At 41.2% G+C, this 24,996-nt stretch overlaps 3 protein-coding genes across 7 annotated transcripts in view; 2 read left to right on the top strand and 1 right to left on the bottom strand.

Annotated features, from left to right (window-relative positions):
- The window catches only part of tasora (transcription activation suppressor a), a 32,490-nt gene extending 27,195 nt beyond the window's left edge, over positions 1-5,295 (top strand). For 2 of the 3 annotated variants that reach the window (XM_013273271.3, XM_013273272.3), the window contains exons 25-28: positions 1,770-1,948; positions 2,338-2,496; positions 2,710-3,499; positions 3,813-5,295. In XM_013273271.3, the coding sequence (XP_013128725.1) occupies positions 1,770-1,948; positions 2,338-2,496; positions 2,710-3,499; positions 3,813-4,317 (1,633 nt within the window). In that variant the 3' untranslated portion in view covers positions 4,318-5,295. The remainder of the gene's footprint in view (positions 1-1,769; positions 1,949-2,337; positions 2,497-2,709; positions 3,500-3,812) is intronic. The other variant, XM_005453586.4, reaches the window with a different exon arrangement.
- A 72-nt stretch (positions 5,296-5,367) lies between these two features.
- Positions 5,368-23,122, bottom strand: ccdc66 (coiled-coil domain containing 66). Of its 3 annotated transcripts, none has more exons than XM_005453584.4 (21): positions 22,937-23,122; positions 21,710-21,768; positions 21,449-21,471; positions 21,042-21,281; positions 19,033-19,291; positions 18,786-18,936; positions 18,476-18,570; positions 16,470-16,522; positions 15,965-16,057; positions 14,590-14,727; positions 14,275-14,507; positions 14,062-14,146; positions 13,826-13,984; positions 13,603-13,681; positions 12,908-12,982; positions 11,708-11,930; positions 11,402-11,609; positions 11,213-11,265; positions 10,728-10,894; positions 9,788-9,897; positions 5,368-9,262 (listed from the first exon to the last, which is right to left on the bottom strand). In XM_005453584.4, the coding sequence occupies exons 1-21, from the start codon at positions 22,945-22,947 to the stop codon at positions 9,122-9,124; spliced, it is 2,655 nt and encodes an 884-aa protein (XP_005453641.1). In that variant the 5' UTR covers positions 22,948-23,122; the 3' UTR covers positions 5,368-9,121. The 3 variants fall into 3 exon arrangements, with proteins under 3 accessions (XP_005453641.1, XP_005453640.1, XP_005453642.1); XM_005453583.4 differs by having other exon boundaries at positions 12,908-12,985; XM_005453585.4 differs by lacking the exon at positions 21,449-21,471 and having other exon boundaries at positions 12,908-12,985.
- A 1,518-nt stretch (positions 23,123-24,640) lies between these two features.
- ip6k1 (inositol hexakisphosphate kinase 1) overlaps positions 24,641-24,996 on the top strand; it is a 35,170-nt gene continuing 34,814 nt past the window's right edge. The window contains exon 1 of the mRNA XM_005453582.4: positions 24,641-24,842. The gene's annotated coding sequence lies outside the window, so the exon portion shown is untranslated. The remainder of the gene's footprint in view (positions 24,843-24,996) is intronic.

Raw genomic sequence — 24,996 nt, forward strand, 5'->3', positions numbered from 1 at the left:
TGGTAACAAAGAGAGGGATGGTAGTCAGAACTGAGGGGATTTTCCTATCAAAAGGAAGCATTGCAGATAGTCCGCTGAATGGTAAGAACAAGATCTGGGCTATCAACACCTACGCCCTGCCCGTGATCAGGTACCCTGCTGGAATAATAAGCTGGCCTGATACAGATACTTCCAGATACAGACGGACAAAATGGTGGTAGCTAACCAACCGGACATAGTAGTGGTGGACAAGGAATGAAAATGGCCACAGTGATAAACATAGTGATTCCAAATGACAGCAACATCAGGAAGAAGGAACACAAGAAGCTGAAGAAATACCAAGGGCTCAGAGAAGAGCTCAAGAAGTGAGGAGGTTGAAGGTAACAGTGGTCCCGGTGGTAATCGGATCCCTCAGTGAAATGACCCCCCAAGCTAGGCGTGTGGCTCCAGCAGATCCCAGGAATTGAATTGAATTGAAATTGAATTGAAAGCCTTTATTGTCATTATACATAGTATAACGAGATTAAAACAGCTCTATAAAAGTGCACATGTGCTTTAGCACATTATAAAAACTATACAATAATTTAACTATACACTTAATATAAATATAAATACACGGTACAGTACTGGATGACAGACAGACGGGCAGAGAATTGATGATATTTCAGTGCAGATTACTTTTTGTGCAAGTTTGAATTGAGTATGGTGATAGCTTTGGGGAAGAAGCTATCCCTGAGTCTGTTCTGGCCCGTATGGATCTGAAGCGCCTGCCAGAGGGCAGTAGGTTGAAAAGATGGTTGCTGGGGAGGGCAGTGTCCTTCAAGATGTTTCTGGCCCTGCTGAGACAACGGGAGTTGTAGATGGCAGACAAGGAGGGCAGGGGACAGCCGATGATTTTTTTGTGCTGTGTTTACCACTCTCTGCAGACTCTTCTTGTCTACCTCTGTGGAGCTGGCGTGCCACACTGTCACTGCATAGGTCAGCAGGCTCTCGATGGTGGATCTGTAGAAGGTCACCAGCAGCGGGGCGTTCAGTTGCTCCTTCCTGAGCATCCTTAGGAAGTGTAGCCACTGCTGGGTCTTCTTGACTTGGGCCATGGTGTTAGCTGACCAGGAGAGGTCTGCAGAGATGTGGACGCCAAGGAATTTGAAGGACTCCACTAGCTCTACACATTCTCCATTTATGTGCAAGAGGGCAGGGGCAGTTCTGTTCCACCTGAAGTCCAGGATGAGTTCCTTGGTCTTGGTGATGTTAAGTGCCAGGTTGTTTGATGCACACCATTCTCCCAGTTTCAGCCGCCTGTAAGCCGCCTCATTTCCCCCTGTGATCAGCCCCACCACCGTTGTGTCATCAGCAAATCTGACAGTGATGTTCTCTGGTTGGGCGGGACTGCAGTCAGATGTATAGAGGGAGTAGAGTAGTGGGCTTAGTACACAGCCCTGGGGAGAGCTGGTGCTGAGAGTGCGATGGGAGGAGATTTGAGCACCCAGTTTCACCCGCTGGGGTTTGTTGACTAAGAACAACAACATCCGAGGTCTCTGTCCAGAAGAGTGCAGTCCTAGGAACAGCTAAGATGCTGCGCAGGACCCTCAAACTCCCAGGACTCTGGTAGAGCACCTGAGCTTGAAGGATAAAGACTGCCAGCAGCAGGGAGAGAGGGGATTTTTTTTTTTCTTCTAATTCTGTACTGCACTTCCCACTCCCTTCAATTAAAGAATAAGATGTTTGAAGAAGCATCTACATCCTCCTGCAGGTTGAACTTGGATGATTTATATGTGTTTGATCATCAGATTCAGGAGAGAAGCAGCCAGCCTGCTGGATTTGCTGTCAGCTTATCAGAAGCGGCAGATCGTGGAATTCCTCCCTTATCATCACTGCGACATGATGAACCATCAGTCGCCTGACCTGGACTGTCTGATCGAACTTCAGGGACGATACACGCAGTACCGACACACGATCTTCCTCACAGGTACGTATGTGTGAGCAGCAGTGACTCTCCGGGCACCTGATTAATACTGGCGACTGGTTACCTGATTGCAAACTAAACCCAACATCTGAACTGCATAAGCTTTTACTTTTTGTCTTTCCTATTTCACCTGACTTGGAACCATGGAAGCAGTGTGCCTGAAGTGCATTTATAGGACGATAAATTCCACCAATAAACATTTGATCATTTGATTGGTCGGGTGGTTAATCAAATTTTTGTTGTTCATGATTGTGGCTTCAATTAGTTATGAATGACAAGAAATCTTCATGTTCTGTGCACAGTATGACTGCATGTACAGTGGCTCACCTGACTGTTCAGAAAATAATTTCATCCTTTAAAGTGTTTTTTTTATTTATTTTTTTTTTATTCAGAGCATCATAATGAGAAGTTCCCGGCCTACTCCAGCGGGGGCATTATTGTTGCCAATATCGATGAAATTCTGCACAACTTCTCCCAAATAGTTGGTTGTCATGACCCCAAGGCAAAGCAGCCAATCATAGATGACATGTTGTCTCCCAAAGGTGCCAAAGGTTTGCAATGTCCGCTCTACTATCTCTCCTACTTTTCTGTTTCTCCTACTTTTATACTGACACTCTTCTCTCCTTCCGTCTCCTTCTCTTCAGATTCAGGTTTTAAAGTCAAGTGTTAGAAATAACATCCAACCTAATTTAAATTCAAGCATTCATTTAAATTTAAATGCAGCCTTGTCATCGATTGTGATGGGAGTGCTCCTCTCTCCTCAGGTTTCGGGGGTCAGCTGAGTAATAGTGACTGTGTCTCAGGTCCTGAATGCTCTCCGTCCATCTTCCCAGAACACAACCACTCGCTCTCCTCTATCACCCAACCGCAGCAGCTTCCACAGCCCAGCTCGGGCTTCCCAACCTCTCTCCCTCACCCCTCTGACCAGCTCGTCCCTGACGCCTCCTGTAAGGACGGGGTCCCTCGCCACTCAGACGCTGACTGTGAGGTTCTTCGACAGGCCATCTTACAGCTGCGGGCAGAGCGTCAGGCGCAGCTGCAACAGCTTCAGCAGCAGCAGCAGCAGTTGGAGTCCCAAGCAGAGTTGAGCATCAACCCCGTGAAAGGCTTCCTACTCAGTCCCTCCCCTCCTTTGGGTCAGGGAGGTCCTCCTGACTCAGTACAGCTCACTCCAGGCAGGAAAGCCATGTCAGCCACTCTGGACTCGATTCACTCTGTACTGCAGCCAGAGCTGAGCAGCAGGAGAGAGGACAAGGTGGAGCCTCCTATAGAGGGATGGAGGAGAGGAGGAAGTGCAGCGAGAGAGGCTGAAGATCAGAGAGGCAGCACTCCAGTGCGAGTGGTGGGCTCACAGACAGGAAACCAGGCTACTGGCAATAATGGCACGTCAGCCTTTCCGAGCAATCAGAACGCAGCTGTAGTGACAGCGCTGAGCAATCAGACACATGGCGAAGCAGATCAACACGGAGAGCCTGTGTTTTCCAAAGCAGACGAAAGTAGTGCACCGCCCTGCAGTACCACCACCTGTCCAGCAGAGGGCGAGGACAGAGCAAGGTAACATAACACGCTGATTTGAGTCCTGCTCTTTTTTTTTTACAGTTCAGTTTGTAATATGACAGAACTGCAACACTAACACTGTTCGAGTATTCATATAAAATACAAACAGAAAAATTAAACTTACCTTTAGAGTCGCAAGTGGCCTTTAGTGCAACTGCACTTTTTGGCACTTCTATGTACACTTCATTTTGTGGCCCAGAGGTTTCCATGTGATGCCGACATGCATCCATAAAAGCTGTGCTGATTTCAGTTTTCAACCTCTGACAGTCCTGTTCCTGCTCGGTCTCTTCTTCTGCTTCTGTTTCTGTAGTGAATCAAAGGACAGCTATGAACAGCCAATAACAGAAGATGCAGCACCACCGGGCAACAGTGAGGTACCTGGAAAAATCACCTCGGTCACAAACCACGAGAGTGTCTCACATCCTGCTCTGCCCCAACTACAACAGATCCAGCACCCTCAGCAACATGTGAGTGAGCAGCAGCAGGGTGCTACACACCTGCAGTACCCACCGACCAGCCAGCGGGGCATTGGTCTCCTTCACCCCCACCTACCTCGAGTCCACGGACAGCCTTTTCACCGGGCCCCCATGCTGGGGCCCCTGAATGCCCTGGGAGGAATCAGGGGCCTCCTGGGGCAGCCACCCCTGTGGCCTGGAGGTTTAGGCCCTGGAGGTGCTGTCCCCCTGGTCTGGGGTTTCCAGCAGGCAGCTCTGGACTTCACGGGTCCTTCACTGCTGGGAGGGTACCACAGCCCTGCAGGCCAGGGCAGCTTCAGGTACAGAGGGGGGCAGCGAGGAGGCTTTAATGGGATGTAGACAACCAGCAGATTAAACTATGACCCCAGAAAACTAACAGCCAGGAGTCTGAACAGGCCAAATTCTGAGAGGTGTCCACACTCTGTTTCCAACAACAAAATTAAAAAAAGATCACAGTTTTAGCCAGTTTATTGCACTACAAAAAATTTCACGTTGTTTGTGGTTCAAAAGTGGGTAAAACTAGAGTCTAAAAGTATGCAAGCTTCTGATGGTTTGTATAGTCTGCTTCTGATCCTGAATCATCCCAGGAGGTCAAAGAATCTGCATGTTTCTGTCAGTCAGGGCTCATCACCTCTTTTTATGTGCAAGACCCTGTCTTGAAAATGCCGCACACTAATTTTGTATCAGTGCTGCTGGTCTTTGTACAGTATTCAAACTTAAAAACACAAACTTATTCAGCCTGTACTGTAAACCCCAGGAGATATGTGAATGTGTGAATTAGCAATAATTTTCATACTTAGTTGATTTCTTTTAAATCAGTCTTCTAATGTTTTTCATTTAAAACATCAAAAATGTGAAAATGTTATTTCTCACGTAAAATTATTGACTGTCAAGCCCTTCTGTAGTTGTTTTATGCACCTCGGAGCGACTGACATGTCTGAAGACATTTGTCTCTGATGGCTGGCAGTCTGAGACCAGATCAAAAAATGTTGTCCTCAACTACTTTCTGTTTCTTACTGAAGCTCTGTAGCCTCCAAAAACCTCAAAAAACACCAAATATATGTCGGTCTGTTTGGTGTAGTTGTAATAAATAGTAACCCTGTGCAGAGTGTGGACTAAAAAACAAAAAAACAAAAACCCCATTAAAGTACCAGCTGTGTGCTGAGCCTCAGCGCAGAAACCTGTTTACTATCTGAAAAACACTGAAAGATGAAGCCCCTTTCTCAGTTTTTGAACATGATTGAGAGATAAAAACAAGCACAGCAGTTGGTGTACCAATTCAGTGCTGACGTGGATACAGGACAGTTTCTGACTGAATCAAGCGTCTCATGTAAATCAGTATCATTTGGACCTTAAGTGTGACTCTTATTACTCTGAGTGGTAGTCCTGTTTTCCCAGATTCCCTGAACGCACCACAGTTTCACACTTTGGGAACGTTTAATAAGTAAAGTTTTTGTTTTGTTTTGTTATGAAGATGTTTTGTCTTTGTGGAAAATGGCACTGCAGAGTAACCTGTACAGGAGGCTGACAAACAGACTGCCTCATACCTGTGGAGGATGTTTATATCCTGTAAAAAACTTTAGTTTGTACAGAGTGTTTTGGTTGTTACACTCTGAGCTGTTTGTGTTGAATTTTATGTAGGAAGAGACTGTGGAACAGACTGGTTTTAACTTAAAAAGCGTTTTTTATGTTTTCTTTTTTTATATCAGAGATTTTGTTTGTATTAAAATAAACATGTAAAACTTTGTGCTCTGAATGCAGTTATAACAGTCAGCATTAATGTTGAGGTTTTCCAAAGCTTCTGAGTGATCTTTTTTCCTTTCCTCTTGCACGGTGCTGCTGTGGCGCTCGGCCTTTCTGCCTGGGGAAATCACGCAGTAGCTGTTCCCAGTCACAGGTGTCAGTAATCCCAAACAAAGACAGTGTAACAGGTGGATGAAGCCACAGGGATGTCACAAACATCTTGAAGACGTCAAGCTGCCGAAGTCCTGAACGCTACATGCGTTTACACACTGTTTAAATACGTTAACCCAGACTCACAGACGACTTTTCTTGCACAGTGTCAGTCAATTTGGATCCAACTAGAAGAAAATAGTACACTGATCAAAAAAAAATGACAGGAACACTTTGAAAGTATGTCGGATTTCAGTGGTAAAAGAAATCACGCTGGATAACATTACTGACATGGAGTGGGTGATTTGTTAAGGATAAAAGGATGCCACATCGTTTGGTGGAAATGAAAATGATCAACCTACAGAGGCTGAAATCAAAGACACTGCCAAAATCAAAGTGGAAAAAAAATGATGTAGCAGGCTGAAATTTCATCGCAGCACCTCAGAATGGTACTCATTAGTTTGTATGACCCCCATATGCTTGTCTGCATGCCTGACAACATCCCGGCATACTACTAATGCGATGGAGGTTAAAGGTGCAACATGGGTGCATCCAATGAACTGAAATGTAATGTAATGAAAAGTGTCTGAATGGTGAACTGGAAACACTACGTCCAGATGAACAGAATCAATTTTTTGGGATTATTACCCAGAGGTGTTTTACTGGGTTTAGGTCGGGCGAGTGCGTAGGTCCTTCATCCTCCAGGAACTCAGTTTATCCACTATGTGAAACAAGTCGTTAGCTACTCTCCCTTTAAACCAGCTTTCTCCTGATTGGCTGGCCCTCACAAACTGAGGGTAGGTGGGGCTGTGTGTTGGAGATGACCCATATTATTAGCGATATCCCCTCACTATTACTGCCTGAAACTCTTTACAGCACTCCTGACCTTCTGGCTCACAGGGATTACTGTACATACACTTACCTCATTATGTGAAACTGTCTCAGAACCAGGGAATCAAACCAGAACAAAAATGAATCTGACCAGAATAAACTGGTGTCAGCAAGTTTTAACTAACTATGCATAAAAGAAATGAAAGTCAGTATAAACCACAGGTCTCCAAATATTTATTACATTTAAAATAAATAAAAAATACATCAGCACAATGAAAATTACACAGAAACACAAAGCTTCTTAGGCAGCAGAAAATAAAGAAACATTTTTTTGTTCCTCACTTCTCTGCAGGAAAAATGGAAAAACTCAACAGTTGTCAGGTACCGTGTCGTTCTTATAAAAAAAGTGCATTTAAAAACATTAAAATATGTTCCTCATGTAAAGCGATTCACCAAGAAACTCAGCCAGTGAGCAGCAGGAGAAAGACTTCCCGTTTGGAGGAGGCGTTTCAGTTTCAGTGCTGTCTGTTTGAATTAACTTTAAAGGCTTACTCTGCTTCTTTTTTAATTTGTGAGACTTTTGTGTCTCTTCGAGAAAACCTCATGTTTTTAAGGTTTAGCCACTAAAATTTGATTAATTTTCCCATCAGGCTGTGAAATCTAACAGCCTCCCTCAGAGAAAAGGGGCAGATTTTTATCTTTAACTCATTTAATAGCGTTGGACTCGTGAGGAACGAACGAAAAACACAAAAATAAACTGAAGCCACAGGATGATATACGTCACCTCATTCTGCCGTCTTGTTCCAAAATCAGCTTCTCACATTACCCACAATGAAACTCAACCACCAACCTCAACAGAGATGAGTTGTATGTAAAAGATGGACATCCAGGTCTAAGAGGTGAAACCAACCCATTGATCAGTACAGAAGCTGCAATTGCTACAGCTCGGGTTTTGATTATTGCAGATAACAGGCTCTGTGGGAAAGATGAGTAAAATTCACTAATTTTACTGTTAAACTCAAAACAGACTACACTACAGTTACATGACTTTAGGGGCGTGACCACTGAGCTCCTGTGTTTGGCTTGATTAGACTTAATGTTCCCCGACAGCTTCTGTCGTCTTGTTAGCAACCTGTTAATAATCTTCTTTGGGGCGAGTAAAAGCTTCAAGTATTTTAAGTAGAACTAAATGTAAACTACACTAAATGTTGAGCACCAACCTTAAAACATAGAAAACAAATAAAAAATGCAACATTGAACTGAAGTCTGCATGTTTATGGCCATCAGACTCAAAAAAAAAAAAAAAAAAAAAAAAAAGGATAGTTTTAAGGCGTGTGTGATTGACATTTCGCTATCCTACGAGCATTTTAGTTACATCCACACTCCATCTGCAATGCCTAGTTTCAAAAACATCAGCTAACACATGGGTGATGTCACAGTGGCTATGTCCATCTTTTATATACAGTCTATGGCCACCCCTTGTTGGTGGTCTGTAGGCGGGGCGTCGATACTACAAAGGATTTCATCTTCAGCTATGATTCTTAGCTGAACATAGAGATAAACGATTATCATCAGACTTTCATATCTGCTCAGTGCCCACGTCCACATCACTGGTTCACTGTCGCAGTCAAGTACACCTGCAGAGTGCTGGATGGTCAGTTTCCCGTCAGAGTCTTCAGCTCTGAGCCTCAGACACCGCGGCGTCTGATTCGTGGACCGCTCCCCTCTGCAGCTCTGAGGGATCAGTTTATTCTGACATATTCACACCAGTTCAGCTTTTATGCACCATGAACATTTGTCTTAACTCCGTTTTATTACTATTGTGCTTTTTTTTTGCTTAAAACATGACACCTGTAGTTCAGTACTCCATTTCCTGGCTTCTTCTTTTTGTAAAAGGAATATTTTAAGGATATTCCAGAAAACTTCCCTGGTTTAGAATGACCCCCCAAAAAAGGGCAAACTTTGTATGCCTATTCATCCAGAACCTTTTCAAGAATCCAGCTGGTAGACAAGCAATGTTGCAATTTCAGCTTTAACAGAATTTTGAACATCGCTGTGTCCCCAATGTTAAATAAATTAAATATTAAGAAAAATAATGATTTAATTTGGGGTTTTCTATAATTGAGCAGCTCATGAGAGCTACAACCATCTCTGGAATATTTACTCTTCCCTTTTGTGCAGTGGGAAGAAGAGTTTATGGAGAATTACACTCAGTGACTCATTCAGGGGTTGCTTGAATCCATTGTTAGATTAGTTTAACAGTGAAACAATAACAAACTGTCTATCTCCTGGTCATAGGTGCAGTGGAGTCTACTGCTGATTTGTGACATTGTAGTGCGCTGATCATCTGTCCCCTCAAGGGCTGGACCTCCTGAGGTCATCAAGTCTGAAGGACTCTGTAGTATCAAAATAAATGCACTCACATGAGAGTGCTGAGGTTTTTATTTGACACAGGTCGGAGGTCACGTGCGGTGTGATGTTGAGGGAATCCGGTGCTCGTCGTGACACTTCGGGAAGGATTCAGATCTGACTCTAGCTCCCGCTGCTTCAGTAACAAACCCTGAGAGCACACAAACACAGTTTGTACAGGTGAGGATGCTCATCACTCATCGTCTTCATGTGGATCAACTCAGGCGTGACGGGGAAACTGTTCTGCTCATTGTTAGGCAACTGAATTTACTGAGAAGAGGAGAGCGGCAGACAGCTGGGTTTGTAATAAACTGGCAGAAACTCTGTTACAGATATTATGTTTCTGAAGACTTCAGCAGATAAAGACGGCAGACTTTATCTGCTAACCCTGGTTTCAGGGTCATCATACATGATTAGTAAACCTGACAAACCTAAGTTGGAGAATGATTACTTCCTGGCTCTCTTCCACAGTGTGTCTTTTGTCTCGTCTCCGTTCCCCAACCCCCTACCAGCAGATGGCTGCCCCCTCCCTGAGCTTGGTTCTTTAGCTTTATTCCTGCTAAAAGGGAGTTTTTACTTCCCACTGTTGCCAAGCGCTTGCTCACAGCAGGTTGTTTGATTGTTGGGGTTTTCTCTGTAATGACACCTTGTGTGGGGGTTTTCTTGTGCGTGTTACCTGGCGGAGCTGAGCCAGGCATCTGAGGATCTCCTGCTGTCGGTGTGTGTGGGTGTTACGAAGCAGCTCTGGGTGGAGGAGGGGGTCTCGATGTGATGGAGGAGGCGCTCCTATACCAGGAGAGAACGTTTATTTAGATGCAAAGTGATCCACAGTAACATGTTCAGAGGTTTTTCTCTGCATTTATTTGCTGCAGTTTGTAAATTTGCTTCCTGAAAAAAGGTTTTGAGTTACTTCCAGAGGTGACCAAATGGACTGTTTTTATCCGACTAAAGATCAGGTAGTTATCATGATTGTCTACCAGAAAGAAATAAAGATTTATCTGTTTCTGTGCAAAGACTTTCAAAGTGACATTAGATGAAACATAAAACTGGTGCATGTACTCCGACTATTCATAGTAAAGCGTGTAGGTACGTGAACATTTCTGGGAGAAAGAAACTGGAAAAATGGGAATCGTTCAGGAGGTGCTTTAAATTTTGGGAAAAACCAGAAAAAACAGGAGTGCTGGAAGTTATGAGGATACAAAATGGACCCAGCTTCCAGGGTCAGAATAATCCTGAATAATTTTGTTTTAATGGCCACCAAGGGTGATACCTTTGGTTATATAAAGATTATGTATTAGTCTGTGGGGAAATTACCTTTAGCTATGACCTCCGTAAACACTTTCCTGATAAGTTAATGAGCTCATTCATTATTTTCAGGCTACACTGAAACATTGAGCCTATTTTGTAAATTCTGGTGATTCTAAGAGTGAGAAAGGAGAATTCTGCAAGATATTTCTACTGTCAGGCAATTAATTGATTGGTTTTTAATGTTTTGGGGACTTGTGGGATATTCAAACCCAAATCATTTCCTCTACTGGATCGTAGAATTTGTGTCAATGGTGAGGCTGGAACTTGAAAAATTTTGGGATCATTAAATCTAGTTTGGTGTGTCTAACCTGAGTGTGTGAGGGGTGGAGGAGTGTCAGCAGCCTCCAGAGGGTCCAGGTTGAAGACTTCATCAGTCCTGACGTAAGGAATGAACTCCGAGACCAGAGGAAGAGTATTGGAGGCATGCTGACTCTGTGCTCTGTGTTTGACTGCAGGGACAGGAGGAGAGCGCCCTCTGGAGCACAAAAAAATAAACATGAAAAAGCCCTTTACAGTGTCCATTTTTTGTTTTTTAGTCTAGAATAAAATGCACAACCAAACTACCTAAAAACTGGCTGAAAATACAATCTCATAATGATTTTAATTGTGGGCTGACCAAAGTTAATGCAGTTTTCCATTTATTCCATTAGTTTATTTAATTTAGTTAGTCTTATTTTTCAGTTTACGTTAGTTTAAAGAGTGAGTTTGCAGGTAAGTTTTTATCATTTTGTATATTAAAATACACAGAACACGGACATCCAAGTCTCAATAAACATCTACAACAAAGTCTCACCTTTCAGTGTTTAAGCCTGTGGAGATGATGTGCCCTCTGGAGTTGGTTTCCACCTGAAACAGTAGCAGTCATCAACACACACATCCACCTGCAGCTGGGAGGGTTACAAATGACCTCCAGCCAGCAGAGAAAACTAGAAGTAACAAAAGTCTTCATTTTTAAGAAGTTGGTATGAGGGGGGAGTCCTACCTTCCTGATGGGACTGGTTCTGGTTTGCATGATGTTGGGGCACAGGCGAAGCTCCTGGGGTGGAGGAGGAGGAGGGTCAGTCCTCGGCAGACAGGCCCTCTCCTGCAGAGCGAGGAGCTCAGCTTGCCTCTTTAGTCGACTCTCCTGTCTGTTCCTCTGCAGAGAAGCTGGGTAACGCTCCGAGGCTGGAACGAACCGACGGTTTGGTCTGAAGCAGAGCATGGGTACGGAGAGATTTTAAAAATAATATCAATACAGTCCCTGTGTTTCAGATGTATTACAGTGTGATCGTCTACGAGTTTCTACCTCTGCGTGTTCCACTCAGGTCTCCTCTCGTCCCTCCTGCTCTTCTCTGTCCTGGCAAACGGCTCATATGGGTCTCCTCCAGCTGGCAGACAAATGTTCTCCTTTCCTGTTCTCAATGCTCTGCTCCTGCTGTTTGGAGGAGGGGCAGCAGTGGGCAGAGATGGAGGAGGCTGCACGGAGACATCTGGAGTCTGAGCTCTGAGCGGGAGAGAAGGAGCAGCTTCTGCACAGAGAGAGGGATACACGAAAATATACAGATGTGAGGCCTTTCACCAAATATTAAATAGGGCTGAAACAAAAAATGATTTGTACTGTACAGGAAATAATGAGCAGCTTTCTAGAAATACTGCTCCTTCACACAATGAAAGCAAAAACAAAAAACAAAAAATCGAGAATCATTTAAACAAATTTTGAGTCTGACTGTTTAAGTTTGTAGGACCTAAGAGGTAAAGATGACACCACTACAACTTTATTAATATATTCACAGAGAGCCTCTTCACTTATAGTCATTTATCTTGTAGAAAAACTGAGAAAATATAAAATACTGCAAAGGTATTAGATACCCATATAAAGAGAGGGCAAAAGTGTGAAAGAGACAATCGTTGATATTCATATTAAACATGGACACATTTTCCAACAATGACATCACCTCTAGCAGACTTCAGACAGTTCTGTTTTCCTCCACTTAGATATGAATGATGTCAGAGTCGATGTCCTTAATACGGTAATATCAGGCACACAGCTCCGACTGTGACCGCAAATTTGCCTGCTGTTCAAACCTTTCGGCAATGGGGAGCCTATCAGAAACAAGTAGTCTTAAAAAGGAGAGTCTGTTTTAGACAGAGGATTAACTTCAGGAGCTGCACCAAAGCTCGGTCAAGGATAAAAAAAAAAGAACTTTTTTTTTTTTTTTTTTATAACTGTACATCATGAAAAGCTTCTCTAGAGAGAAAAATCTGAAATCGTGCTAATTTAGTCATAAACTAGAAAGTAAACTGGTACTTATAGTGCATTTTCTGCTCTAATTGAGGACTCAAAGCTCTTTTTACTCCACCCTGATGCGGCACTGAAACATTTCAATCTCACAAACATGGAAACAGAATTTTTTTAGTGGCTCAGTGAAGATAGACTTGAGAGACACAGACATACTGTCTCCCACAGCAGCAGTGTAAGTGGGTGTAGTAGCATTAGATGCGTTACCTGTCTGTACAGCAGCGTCTTTGTAAGAGAAAGCCGAAGTGCTGGTGTCCTCCAAATCTTCAGCCTGCCTGGTAACTGCTGAAAACACAAACAGACACACACACAGAGCTGATTATTACAAACATGTTTACTTTAACATCATCTGCACCTCAATTTATTTTAATCAGCTGTCACCAGTGCTACACAGGGGGGAGCAAATCCTGAAGCAGGTGTGTTTAATAAACAGTTCGGGAGTGAAACGCTCTCTTCTGTCAGAAACCAGAAAATATTAAACATGAATGAGTACATTGAGTTTGTTCCTTGGTAGGATAGTTATGAAACTAATTCCTGTGGGTGGAAATCACTTTCATTGCTGTTTATCCGTCTCTCAGCAACAGTTTTGGTTCATGGCTGAAGTGGATTACATTTCAAGTTTTTAGAAAATGACTCCCTCCATAATCCTCACAGTGGTTTGATCGACTGTTTAGCACTGATTTACTTTGCCAACTATTTCTGAGGCCACGTTCTGTAGTTCTGCCACTCAGTAGAATAAAAGATATGTATGTTTGGACCCAGACTCTATATTTTTAGCAGCTTTACCATGTGGTTGAATCCTGTGCTTCAAAGCATTGATTCATTACTGAGCAGGCAGAGTAAAAATATTGGTGCATATTTTCAGATCTAAAGTGCAAAGACACTGCAGAAGTCTTACTGACCGTTGGCCTCCAGTGCCTGTTGCAATCTGCCATCATTGCTCCTTTTTTTTAGCTGCTCCTCCTGATCAATCGATTGCTCCTGAAGATGAAGAACACAATGAAACAATTGCAGATAAGTACAGTTAGCTTCATCCTCATCAGAAAATGTTTAACAGAAAATATGAGACATAAAGGAGTGCAGAGAGTTTACGTAAATGTTTCTGTATAAGAATCTCTCTCTGACCTTTTCCCTCTCCTTCAGTGTGTCTATCTCATACTGTCTCTGCAGCATTTCCCTTTCCAGCGCCACCCTCCTCTCTTCTTCCTCCTCCTCCCGTCTCCTCTTCGCCTCCTCTCGTTCTCTTTGCAGACGACGCTCCTCCACTTGGGCTTCGATAGCTCGCTAATAGGAAAAGATAAAGTTTATTAAATCTTGGTGAGAAAAACCTTCACTGATCTCTTCTCTGTGTCTCCTCCTACCTGCTGTTCAAGCTGTTTGAGCCTCCTCCGCTCTCTCTCCTCTATCTGGGCAGGATCCAACAGGGAGGTCATGGTCCTCAGATAGCTGTACGTACCACATGAAAACAAAAAACTAAATATATACACATATACATCTGCAGCTCATCTCAAATAAGTCACCATGGATCGTGTACAAAGAATCTTTTAAATATTTGACGAGACAATCCTTCCCACCTGGCCCTGGTTGGGTACCCACGGGTTGTGTCCACACTGTTTCCTGCGACACTATCTGCTCCACAGCTGCTCGTAGCATCCCAGACGAGCGAAAGGCTTGACAAGGGCTCCCAGTCTCCCCGTTCAGAGCTGCTGAACTGAGCCGGTGGCAGCGCTGATGGAGCTGCAGGCTGGACAGGAGGCCTCCTCTGCAGCGAGTCAAAATGTGTAGCCCAGAGCTCGTGGTCCTCCGCCTGCAGACACAACAACACCAGACTCAGGGGGACAACTTTGACCTCTCAAACCTGGCTGGTCTGTGCCGTGTCCCTGCTGTACCTGACTCTGCAGCACTTTCTCTCGTCTCCTGCGCTCAGTCATCTCCTCTCTCTGACGGTCCAGCTCCTCCAACCAGCGCCTCCTCTGTTCTTCTCTCCTCTCAACACTTAGCATCTCCTCCTCCATCGGAGTGACCTCCTACAGAGACGGCAGGATTTAATTTTAATTCATATTTTTTGTTGCCTAAACACATACTTAAGATCACAGTTAAATTTTATTGTGAGTAAATTTTAAACAGACACACACACACACACACACACACACACACACACACACAAAGAATATGCTCGAATTCAGTCAGCAGCAGTTCTGAAATGAATAACCCTGAACTGCATAGATAAACAACACTTGAGAGAAATATCGGATTCAATAAATCTTTTCCCCTTTCACTCTCCCAGTGTGATATTTAAAAAAAACAAAACTCCAATGAAAGCGACATTTTTTCTGTACTATAAGTTAGAGAGGGATTAAAAGGCAAATAACGACAAGTTAGGGAAAGTTATGTTACTGAGAATCTTCTAAAAATCTTCAACTGCACTTTACTCTTAAAGAGTAAGGTATAAGAAAAAAAGCAGATAAATGCTTCATCTGATTTAATTAGTATTTAAGGTAAGATGGAACATGTTTTATCTATTCCAAAAGTTCCTGTTCCAGCAGCTAAAACAGGAAACCAGTAATGAAATAAAACAGCTATTATTGAAGCAAAATGACAAAAAAAAAAAACAAAAAAAAAAAAACCCTGAAAAAGAGCTGAACTAAATACAATAAAATAAAAACAAAAATCTGTGTAATACACATTCAATTGCTAAGTAAAAAAAAAAACTAAATATACAATAAAAAGACTTGAGTAAAATAAACCAACAGAGTATATTTTTATTTCAGTTTTTAGTGTTTTTTGTAATTGCTTAGTCACCAGGGTCTGATTTAGACTGCGGGTAATCGTATTTATGTTTAACCTGTAATGGACAAGTACAAGCACAATTACCTGTGTGGTTGTATTCTGGTGTTTTACGTCACATTAACATCATCTCTAGAGATAATATATCTAACTGTAACCCACAACATGCAACAAGTACTAAAACACATTTTGTAAGATGCATAAGATCATAAGAAAATAAAGAATCCAATAAGACCAATCCACCCATCTATATCCATCCATCTAATACAAATAAAAAATTACTGATAATTGATTAAATATACTTTTTCTGTTAGTTACAAATTTAACTGATGTTTAGTCTTGCTGAGGACAGAATGGAAAGTTGGTGTTCTTACATCAGGAAAAGTGTGATGGTATGAAGATATGAAAAAAAGCTACTGCATGGCTGTTCCAACCTCAGTGTTGATTTTATCTGTGAATTAAAAGTACTTTTATTACCCCGAGTCTGAGGCTGGATCTGATGGCTGGCGGCTGCTGTTTGTGGCCGATCGAACTCTGCACTGACAACACACTCTGTGTGTCCTCCTCAGCCTGAAAAACACACACATACACAAAAGGCTTTTACACATGCTACAAATAAAATAAAATACATCAACCCAGAGTCCAATCACGTCCTGCATAAGCCTGTATTCTTCTTAACTGACAATAGAGGGCGACAGCTTCATACTGAATAAAGTATGATGCAAATAATTCAAGCACATTTTGGCTATTCTAAGAGTCAAGCCCACTTTCCTAAATCAATTCATCCATTCCAACTAATTCTTGAGCATTACTTAACACAATTCAGCTTGTAGTTCTTGTTGTAAAAGTTCTAGTTTTAATATTTTTGGAACAATGGGTAAAATTTTAAATCAGCAGTTTAATTATTCAAAAAAAAAAGAAAAAAAAAAGAAAAAAGAAAAAACATGAGCACAGAAACTCAGAGGTGAAATATGCACTGTACCTGCAGTCTGCTGGGTGCTGAATGTTGCTGCTGCTTTAAGGCCACCTGTTCATCTAACCACACACACACACCAAAACACAGTATTACTTTGATAAAGCACTCACTGTCAAATGAAACCAGTTTGACTCTTTGATAACAGTTTGATAACCATATGAGGTTTCAGTCATTGTTAGTGTTGAGCTATCAGTATGTCATTTCACGTTACCCATAAATTAAAATAAACTTCACAAGGTTAAACACTGATTTGGGAAAACAAAAAAACAAACAAAAAAAACCCTGTTTTTCAAAAGTGTTGAAACGTAGTACTCAGAGTCTTAAGTCAAAGTCAAAATCTTACTTAAATAACACTAAAAAAGGTTTTAACATCGAGTACTCATTATGCACACTCTGGTATAATTGTGCTCTTGGAGCCGTTAAATTGTGACCATATAAAGAAATGGTCATCAACAACAGTCAGAGAGCCTGTGGCGTTCACATCATGAGCAGTTGGTATTAATGGACTCAAAGTGTGCCAAGAAAACATTCCCCTGAACATTACACCACCAGCAGAAGCTAGGACTGTTGACACAAGGCAAGTTAGGCTCCACGGAGTCAGGTTTTTGTTTCTGACTGAGCATCTGCAGACTTGGTACTACAGACTACATTTTGCACTTTGGTTCGTGGTACCAGTAGGTTGGAGCAGATTCTCTGCTCAGCAAAAAAGGGACTGAGTAAATGAAATCTGTCCTGTCTGGCTTCTGACCTCTCGCTGGATGTTTTCCCCTCATAGTTCAGAGTAAATCTAAACACTTGTGCTGAAAATCCAGATGGTCTAACTAATAAGTAAAATTCAGAAATCAGTGAGGTGTGTAAACACTACATTTCCATTTTTCAGGTCATGAAAGTGGCTTTCTTTTTACCTGATAAGACCAGACTAACTTATGTTGAATATATAACACAATCCAGTGTAAAATAAGGTTTCTTTAATGACAGCATGCTCAAAATGCGTTATATATTCTCTACAGACAGAATATATTTTATACATGCAACCTGTGGAGCCATATTTTACTGACACCACCGAAGCAAGCCTTGCTGCAAAGTGACTGCAGGACAAACTGTTCGTATTATATTTTCTCAAGAATTCAGTTTGTAAAGCAGAAAATGCATAAATATAATTTCATACTTTGCTCTAATCTGGTGCCATTTCTTTCTTCTTCTTTTTTTTTTTACACTTCTTACATCATACATACAAATACAACACAGAGTCATGTGTCCACAAACTAAAGGCATATTTGTAAATAGGCTGTGGGACAGAGTCTGAAGAGTTCTGAAGCTACTGATTATAAAATGACGTGTAAATGGATCAAGTTTAAAGTCTCAGAGCTCTAATGTGCACACAAGAAGTACACGTAATGATTTTCTACAGCATTGCTCACTTGCCTTACATGCAGCACCTGTGTTGTCCTTTGCTGTGTCATTATTTTACACTCCTTATGTTTGTCTATTGCCCATTCCTCTGATTAGGATTCTTAAGTAAGCAGAACGATCAATTACGTGCAGAAGAAAAGTGAAATGACAAGCGAAACACCCCCTTTAATATGCAGCAGAAAGCCTGAGTTGACTGAGAAAGTGATAACCATCATCGTATTAATGGTCATCTCTTAACTTTGGTTTTAAGCTTTGTCAAGCCAGCTAACCAAAAGAAATCACAGCTGTGTCCAATTGCTTCGTAGTACGCCTCTCTGCTGTTTCATAAATAGCAAAACCAGCATTGCAAAGTGACTGACATTTTTCCTCATTCTGATTTTTTAACATCAACTGAGGCTTGACTTTAGGTTGCAGCGAGTAAAGACAATATAAGATAAATCAATAATTAAACTCTTACTGTTCTTGCTCTTTGCTGTTCAGCAGGTTTATCAGAGCCATACAATGATGCTCAAACTCTCTGGTAGAACTGTCAACATTTTTAATATACATGAGGATTACTGGTTTAAAATGCCTGCATGTGTGTGAGTAACCGTACGTACCGAGTTCTTTCTTCCACTGAGCTTTCTTAGCTTCAATGGCTGCCTTGCTGTCTGACTGTCGCTCTTCCAGCCAGCTGAACATACCTCCAGACAACCTGAAGAACAACAGCATCATCACAACATCTTAAAAAACTTGAATTTTTTTGATCTGCTGTAACAGTGATGTGACATTCCTGTTGTCTAATTATATTCATGCTTGAATTAAAGAGTCAGCTAAATTCCCAGAGTCCTATACACTGACTGCAATCTACAGTAGGTATGCATCAAAAGGAATTTGATTTTGCCACAAGAACTGTAACAAGCTCCTCACTTGTTGTCTTTCTGTTGTGAGGTTCCCATTGAATCTGTTCCTTCTCCATCTCCTTTCTTTACTCCCTCCCCTCCTCCTCTGTCTTCCTCCTTCATATTCCCTCCTCCTCCTCCATTCTGTGAGTAGCCAGACTTTGAGCTTGCTTGATTTCCTGAAAGGGAAAAAAAAACAAAAAACATATGAGCTTTTTAAATTGCTCTTAACTCTGTGCTTCAATCCCTCTCAGTACACCACTGCACCACTCTACCATTGCTTCCTTGAATCTTGTCATCCTCTGGTGGGTGCTGCACGTTGCTGGAGGTCTGGACAGTGCTGAGGATGTGCTGCAGCTCCTCAGTGGTCAGACACACCATGCTGTCCTTCAGTGCTGCATCCTTACTGGCTGCTGGGTCTTTAAATCCTGCCTTTCCAGCTCCTCGAGTCCTAGTGTTTCCCGCTTGTCCCGTTTTCTCACCGGCTCTCAGGGGCCCAAGAGTAATACTGTGTTTCTGCCTGTCTGACTTCACCTTCAGCAAATAGACAGAAAATCAATGGATGAGGTGAGACAGTTACAGAGTTATTTTAAATTTAAGGCAACTTACAATACCCTATTTTATAAATAGTGCACAGTATGGACAGTCTGTTGTGGTGAGGAGAAAGCCAAGTGTTAAGGTTAAACTGTTAAATTACTGGTGTATCTGTAGGTCTTTGACGATGACGTACAGATAGTGCCTGAATGAAAAAGATTGCAGATACAAGCAGTACAAATTAACTTCTGCACAAATGTGTCTATGTTCAGTCATCCAGGAAGAGCTCAGAGTAGACCTGCTGCTCTTTCACATCAAAAGAAACCATGGTTAAGGCATATAACGAGAACAACACTTTACAACTGGTGTTTTAGGCATTTTCTACTAGGAGATGACCCCACAACATGCTGGTGAGATCGTGTCCCTCAGCAGGCTTAGAAGGGCCTTTGTTTCCCCACCTGGACGAGCTGGATGAAGTAGGTAGGAGAAGAATTTCTAGGAATCTTTGCTTAGGCTGCTTCCCCCATTGCCTGCATCCAAATAAGTGGTAGAATCCAAAGAACCCCAAAATATTTGAACTAGACAGTAATAACTCTAAACCAGTAGTGCATCATCAGAACAAAAATACAAAACATGAAAAACATGTACATATGTATATAAGAAATATTTACATGAGTATTTATAAGAAATAGCCCCATGTCCTCTGATATAATGCATCTCCTCCAGTATGTCAAAACAATGATCCTTGAAATTTATTTTAATTTTTTTAGGAAGTAAACAAAATCACAGGAAGGTATATCTGGAAAGTGAGACAGGTGGTGAGCAAAGATTGTGTTGGTGTGGCAACCCCCCCCCCCCAAAAAAAACTGCTGTGTTTTTAATGTGCTGTGTGTCAGCATATGATGGCACCACAGTTCAAACCCTTTCCACCAAATGCTCTCTGTCAGATGCCTCAGGACATCTGACAGAACATTCAGCGGAAATCTCTGTTGACAATCTCATCCCAGGAGACAAATTCTGTGAATTATGGGAAAAAAATAAAAAAATAAAAAAAATAAAAAAATGTAATGAGCACACTCCTAGTCTTGCTTTTGATGGGCTGCGTTCTCGCTTGGAAACTGTGCACTCTTGTCACCAGCAATGATCCCTCACACGAAATTTGTGCCAGGCTGAAACAGAAGTTGATGTTTGCTTTCTGTACATGTTTGAGGTCCATGATTAAATCATAGAAGAAAATTGGTGCAAGTGGTCATAACTGGTCTTTCAGAGAGTTCTGAAAGTGGTCTTTAGATGCACAAGAAGAAAAGAAGGTCGATCACATTTAGATCACAAAAAAGAAGAAAATTATCTTCAAAACAACTGAAGTGAAAAAAGTAAAGCAAGAAATTACAATATTACCAAAAAACAAACAAACAAAAAAAACAAAGAAAAATATAGTAGGAGACTGAATTAAAAAAAGCAATACAAATTGGGAAAATGTCTAGAAATAGAACAGCCAGTTAAGAAAAACAGTAAAAAATGTGAACAAAAACCATTGGAGCACTTCAGATTCAACAGAAAGCAAGTGAAACTAACAATGACCTGCTCACTCGGATTTTATGTGTGAATGGTCCAAGTCACACATAAAATCACACATAAAAAAGAGGAACAAATAAAAAATAAAAAATGTTTTGTTATCATTTTATTATTTCATAGAAGCTTTTTGAAAGTGTGTCCAAACGTTTACAGGTATGCTAAACCAGATCCTTACCTTGGCCACAGCTTTAACGACGCCAACTTTGTGATGATCATGTGTTTTCATTGAAGTCAAGCTGGCACTCTCCCCTTCAGTATTGGAGGTGACAGATGCACCTGCTCCTCCTGCCTTAGTCCTGGCCCCTCTGTGCCTCATTGCCAGCTGTCGGGGTGGATGCTCCTCCCCCTGTACATCTGACACACAGGAGGCCTGCCGGCAGCTGAGGATGTTTGCTGCTCTAGGCCTGAAGGACAGCTGTGAGGAAACACACCAGATCAGACAAAACTATAACAGTCATTAAGCCGACAGACTATCATGCATTTGTTACCGATTATTAGAAACATAAACAATATGTCACAAAGTATTTGGATAAACACACTTTCATGAGAATATAATAGCCCAACTTTAAATTGGAGTCCTACCTTTGCTGGATTTTTATCAACACCTGCAGTGGAACAGGCATGGGAGTAGTAAGTATAATTTCAAAAATAGGAATTTTACATAAAGTAATCTTCACAGTGTCAAAACACAGCTTTACCAGGAAGGTTAACTGACTGTTAACTGTGCGTTTGTTAACAGGATTACTCAAAGAGCTATGGATAGATTTGGATGGAAAAACATTATTTTTCTACACATCCAAAATGAAGATTAAAATGTAGATTATAAAAGCTTAAAGGTCTCACCATGACTGAGCAAAATCAACTTGGGTTTTCCATTTTCAAGTTCAAAAAGCAGGCCATCCCTGTTCACAAAGACAACATCGATTAGGGCACAGAAAAACACAATAAACACCAAAAATTATATTGTAGCTGTACTGCACTTACAAAACAAACTGTTTCTACTTTCATTTTTCAAAGTGTGTTTTGTCCAAGTCCAAATATGGACAGGATCACTGAAACAGCACTCAAATAACAACTGTCCTACCACAGGAGGGTCATGGTTTTTCTTCGCTTAAATGTCCCATTTATGAAACGTCACACAATCACATCTTATTTGCTTAGTTATGAGTCAGTACAGGGCAAAGATCGATACTCTATTAAAGTCTCATTATCTAGTCTAAGTGGTTGGTGTATGCTCAATTTCCACTCCATACTTTTTTATTATTGTACTACAGAAGCTTTACATATTAACAGTTCAAAATAATCCTTATTTATCTTATAGTGATGATGTGGGTGCTGACAGAAGTAGTAGGATTAATTGTGAAGTGTACCAAGCTTTACTCTCTGCTGATTCAGACAAATGCTGCAGAACTGATCACATTGTGCTTCACAGTACAAATGAATAATGACCCAAAGCATACCAAAAAAAAAAGCAATCTAGAGCAAGCTTTTCAGCTACTGAAGACCAAACTGAAGGCTTAGAAATCCACAAACTAACAGAAACTGAAGGTGTCTGCAGTAAGTCTGCAGAGCACCTCAAGTGACGAAAAGGATTGTCATCCAAGTATTTAAAACAACCCTTGTATTTAAAATTGTGTTAGTTTGCAAAATTTATTTTGCGCACATAACAATGAGGCTAAAAACGGCTGCAATTCCGTAACAGTTAATGCAAAACCTGGAAAACTCAATTAAACGCGGGAAACTAATGTACAGAAGCAAACTTCTAACTGTTCGACTATACTTAGGGCTCCAAACCTTCTGCCCGTAAATCAATACAATGTTAAGATGTTTTGGTGCACACCAGTCTCACGGTGAAATTTTCTGAGTTGTTTGTAAGGACTGGTTAATGGGACCTTTGCGGGTTGACCTCCCCTCTTTTATTACTACAATGTAGTGTTTTTAAAATGGGTCAAGTTATGTATTGATTCTCTTTGGTTTTAAGCTAAAATAATCCCCCTTCATCTCACTGCGACACATTCGCCCCCGTGTTAGCCTAAGCTAGCTCCCATTACCGTTATAAGGAAGACTCACCCGAGATTCATGCCGACAGAAGACGGCTACGCGTTTACCTAGGGCCGTATTAAACCAGATGTGGAAACTCAGCACATGACGTACAGCTTTATAAAAGCGCTTTTGTCAGGCTCTGACTGGCCAAACTGCTAGTTCCTCTATGTACAAACAGTGTACGTTCGTTGCTGGCGACGACCAAGAAAAGTGTCACTGATTGGCTAATTCTTGATCATGTTTAAAATTAACAGCCAATCACATGTCTTCATTAGAAAGATTTAAACGATGTTGCATTTGAAGTAACTCGGAATTAGGTAAACTATTAAGCCCTTTTCCCATCAGCTTGCTACCTCTATTTGTTTATTAATTACTACTATTAGCTAGTAGGGAATTTTAAATGGTCCACCACCTATCAGGAGGCAGTATAAATGTTGTGTGAATGAGGGTCACAGTGATCACAGTGATCGACTTGATTTTTTTTTTACTTTTCAAAGGGGTTCTGAAGGTAGCCTCCAATTATTAATGCGTTGTTTACAGTGAGACGAATTTATGTAGTCATCCTTTTAAGTCACTCATATTTATGTATATCGTGGTTTGTTCTTTATATTGGGACAGCTTTTTTATGTCCCCACCTCGCTTACAGTATCATAACATAACTACATAACATAACTACAGGAACATAACTACTGTAACAAAAGTAATTTCCCAAATATGGGATAAACAAAGTATTCGTCACATCAAAGAATACTCATCTCATCATAACCACCCCATATCATTTTTTTTAAATCTTAGCTTCTTTTATCCACTTTAATTGCAATTTTATCAACACTGTTAGTGTGGCATCTGCAGTCAGTTAGTTCTATAAGTGTTTATGTTGAAATGATATCAGTATTTATGACCTAAATTATTCATGAATGAATTTAAGTCATATTGTATTATTGTAATGTTATTGTTGTTGCTATTGTTGTTGTTGTTGTTGCCAGAGGCGTTTAAGAGGTTCAGACAACAGTTTACATAACTGTAAAGCAGTCTGTAAACATCCCAATTTAATAAACAATGTCGACTCATTATTTTTTGTTTTGGAAACTGAAACCAATTGAGATCAAAACTAAAGACATTTCAAAGTTTTTGTAAGAACTCACTATTCATATTTCTTTTTCTTTTTTTTTAAGTTTAAGTTATTTCTTGAATTGGATTTCTTGATTAATATGTGTTTTTTACAAGTTGTCTTTAACCTTGTGTATACCAAATATATTCAAATAACATTTACATAACACATAAATGTAAAGTACAAAACACAGGAAACAAAGATAATTTGTCATGATTTTCAAGATCACTCCAGTAAAACCCCAAATATTAAAATATAAATGTACTTATGATTAAATAATATAATGCATATGATTTGCATATTAAGTAAGTAAGGTAAGAATGCGAATGCTACTTAAACAAGTTCCACATCAGTTATCTGCACTGGATTTATTTCTGAATAACTATTCATATATGCCCCCCTAACCCACCTCCTGTATGCCACTCCATTTGAAAATTCATGTAAACACCTAAGACTACTGGTGACGTTTGGCTTGCAGAAGTTATAAAAGGATTATTCCTCATGTTTCTTCCCCAGTTAAAGCTTTAAGTTTAGTTTTGGTTAACAATCCTGGTAAACGAAAAAAAAAAAGGCTGCAGCTTGCGAGTAGGGTCGTAAGAAACTGCAATTCCCGTTGTGACCTGAAGATGTCACTAAGCCATTGTCACGCAGATGAACCGTAAAATCCAAACAGGCTGACGTTAGCCTCCTCCTGGATGTTTTTCTTCGCCGTTAAAGAGTTTGGCTACAGTAGAGCGACATTAATCAACCGCTTCAGTCTCTGAAGCACCTCCAGCGACACCTGTGCGGAGTCTGCTCCTCGTCCACTCGATGCTCCTGAAGGTGAGTAGCTATCGTGACAACTCGGTGCCTCTCTAACCGGAGAGACTGCGTAATGTTAGCCGCTAGCGTTAGCATGCACCGCTGCTCAAACGGCAGAGTCAGACCAGTGTTTACCGTCAGAGTCCGACACTCGGAGCATTAGTTGAAGAAGAGA

Source organism: Oreochromis niloticus, linkage group LG5 (assembly GCF_001858045.2).
Source record: "Oreochromis niloticus isolate F11D_XX linkage group LG5, O_niloticus_UMD_NMBU, whole genome shotgun sequence".
Taxonomy (NCBI): Eukaryota; Metazoa; Chordata; class Actinopteri; order Cichliformes; family Cichlidae; genus Oreochromis; species Oreochromis niloticus.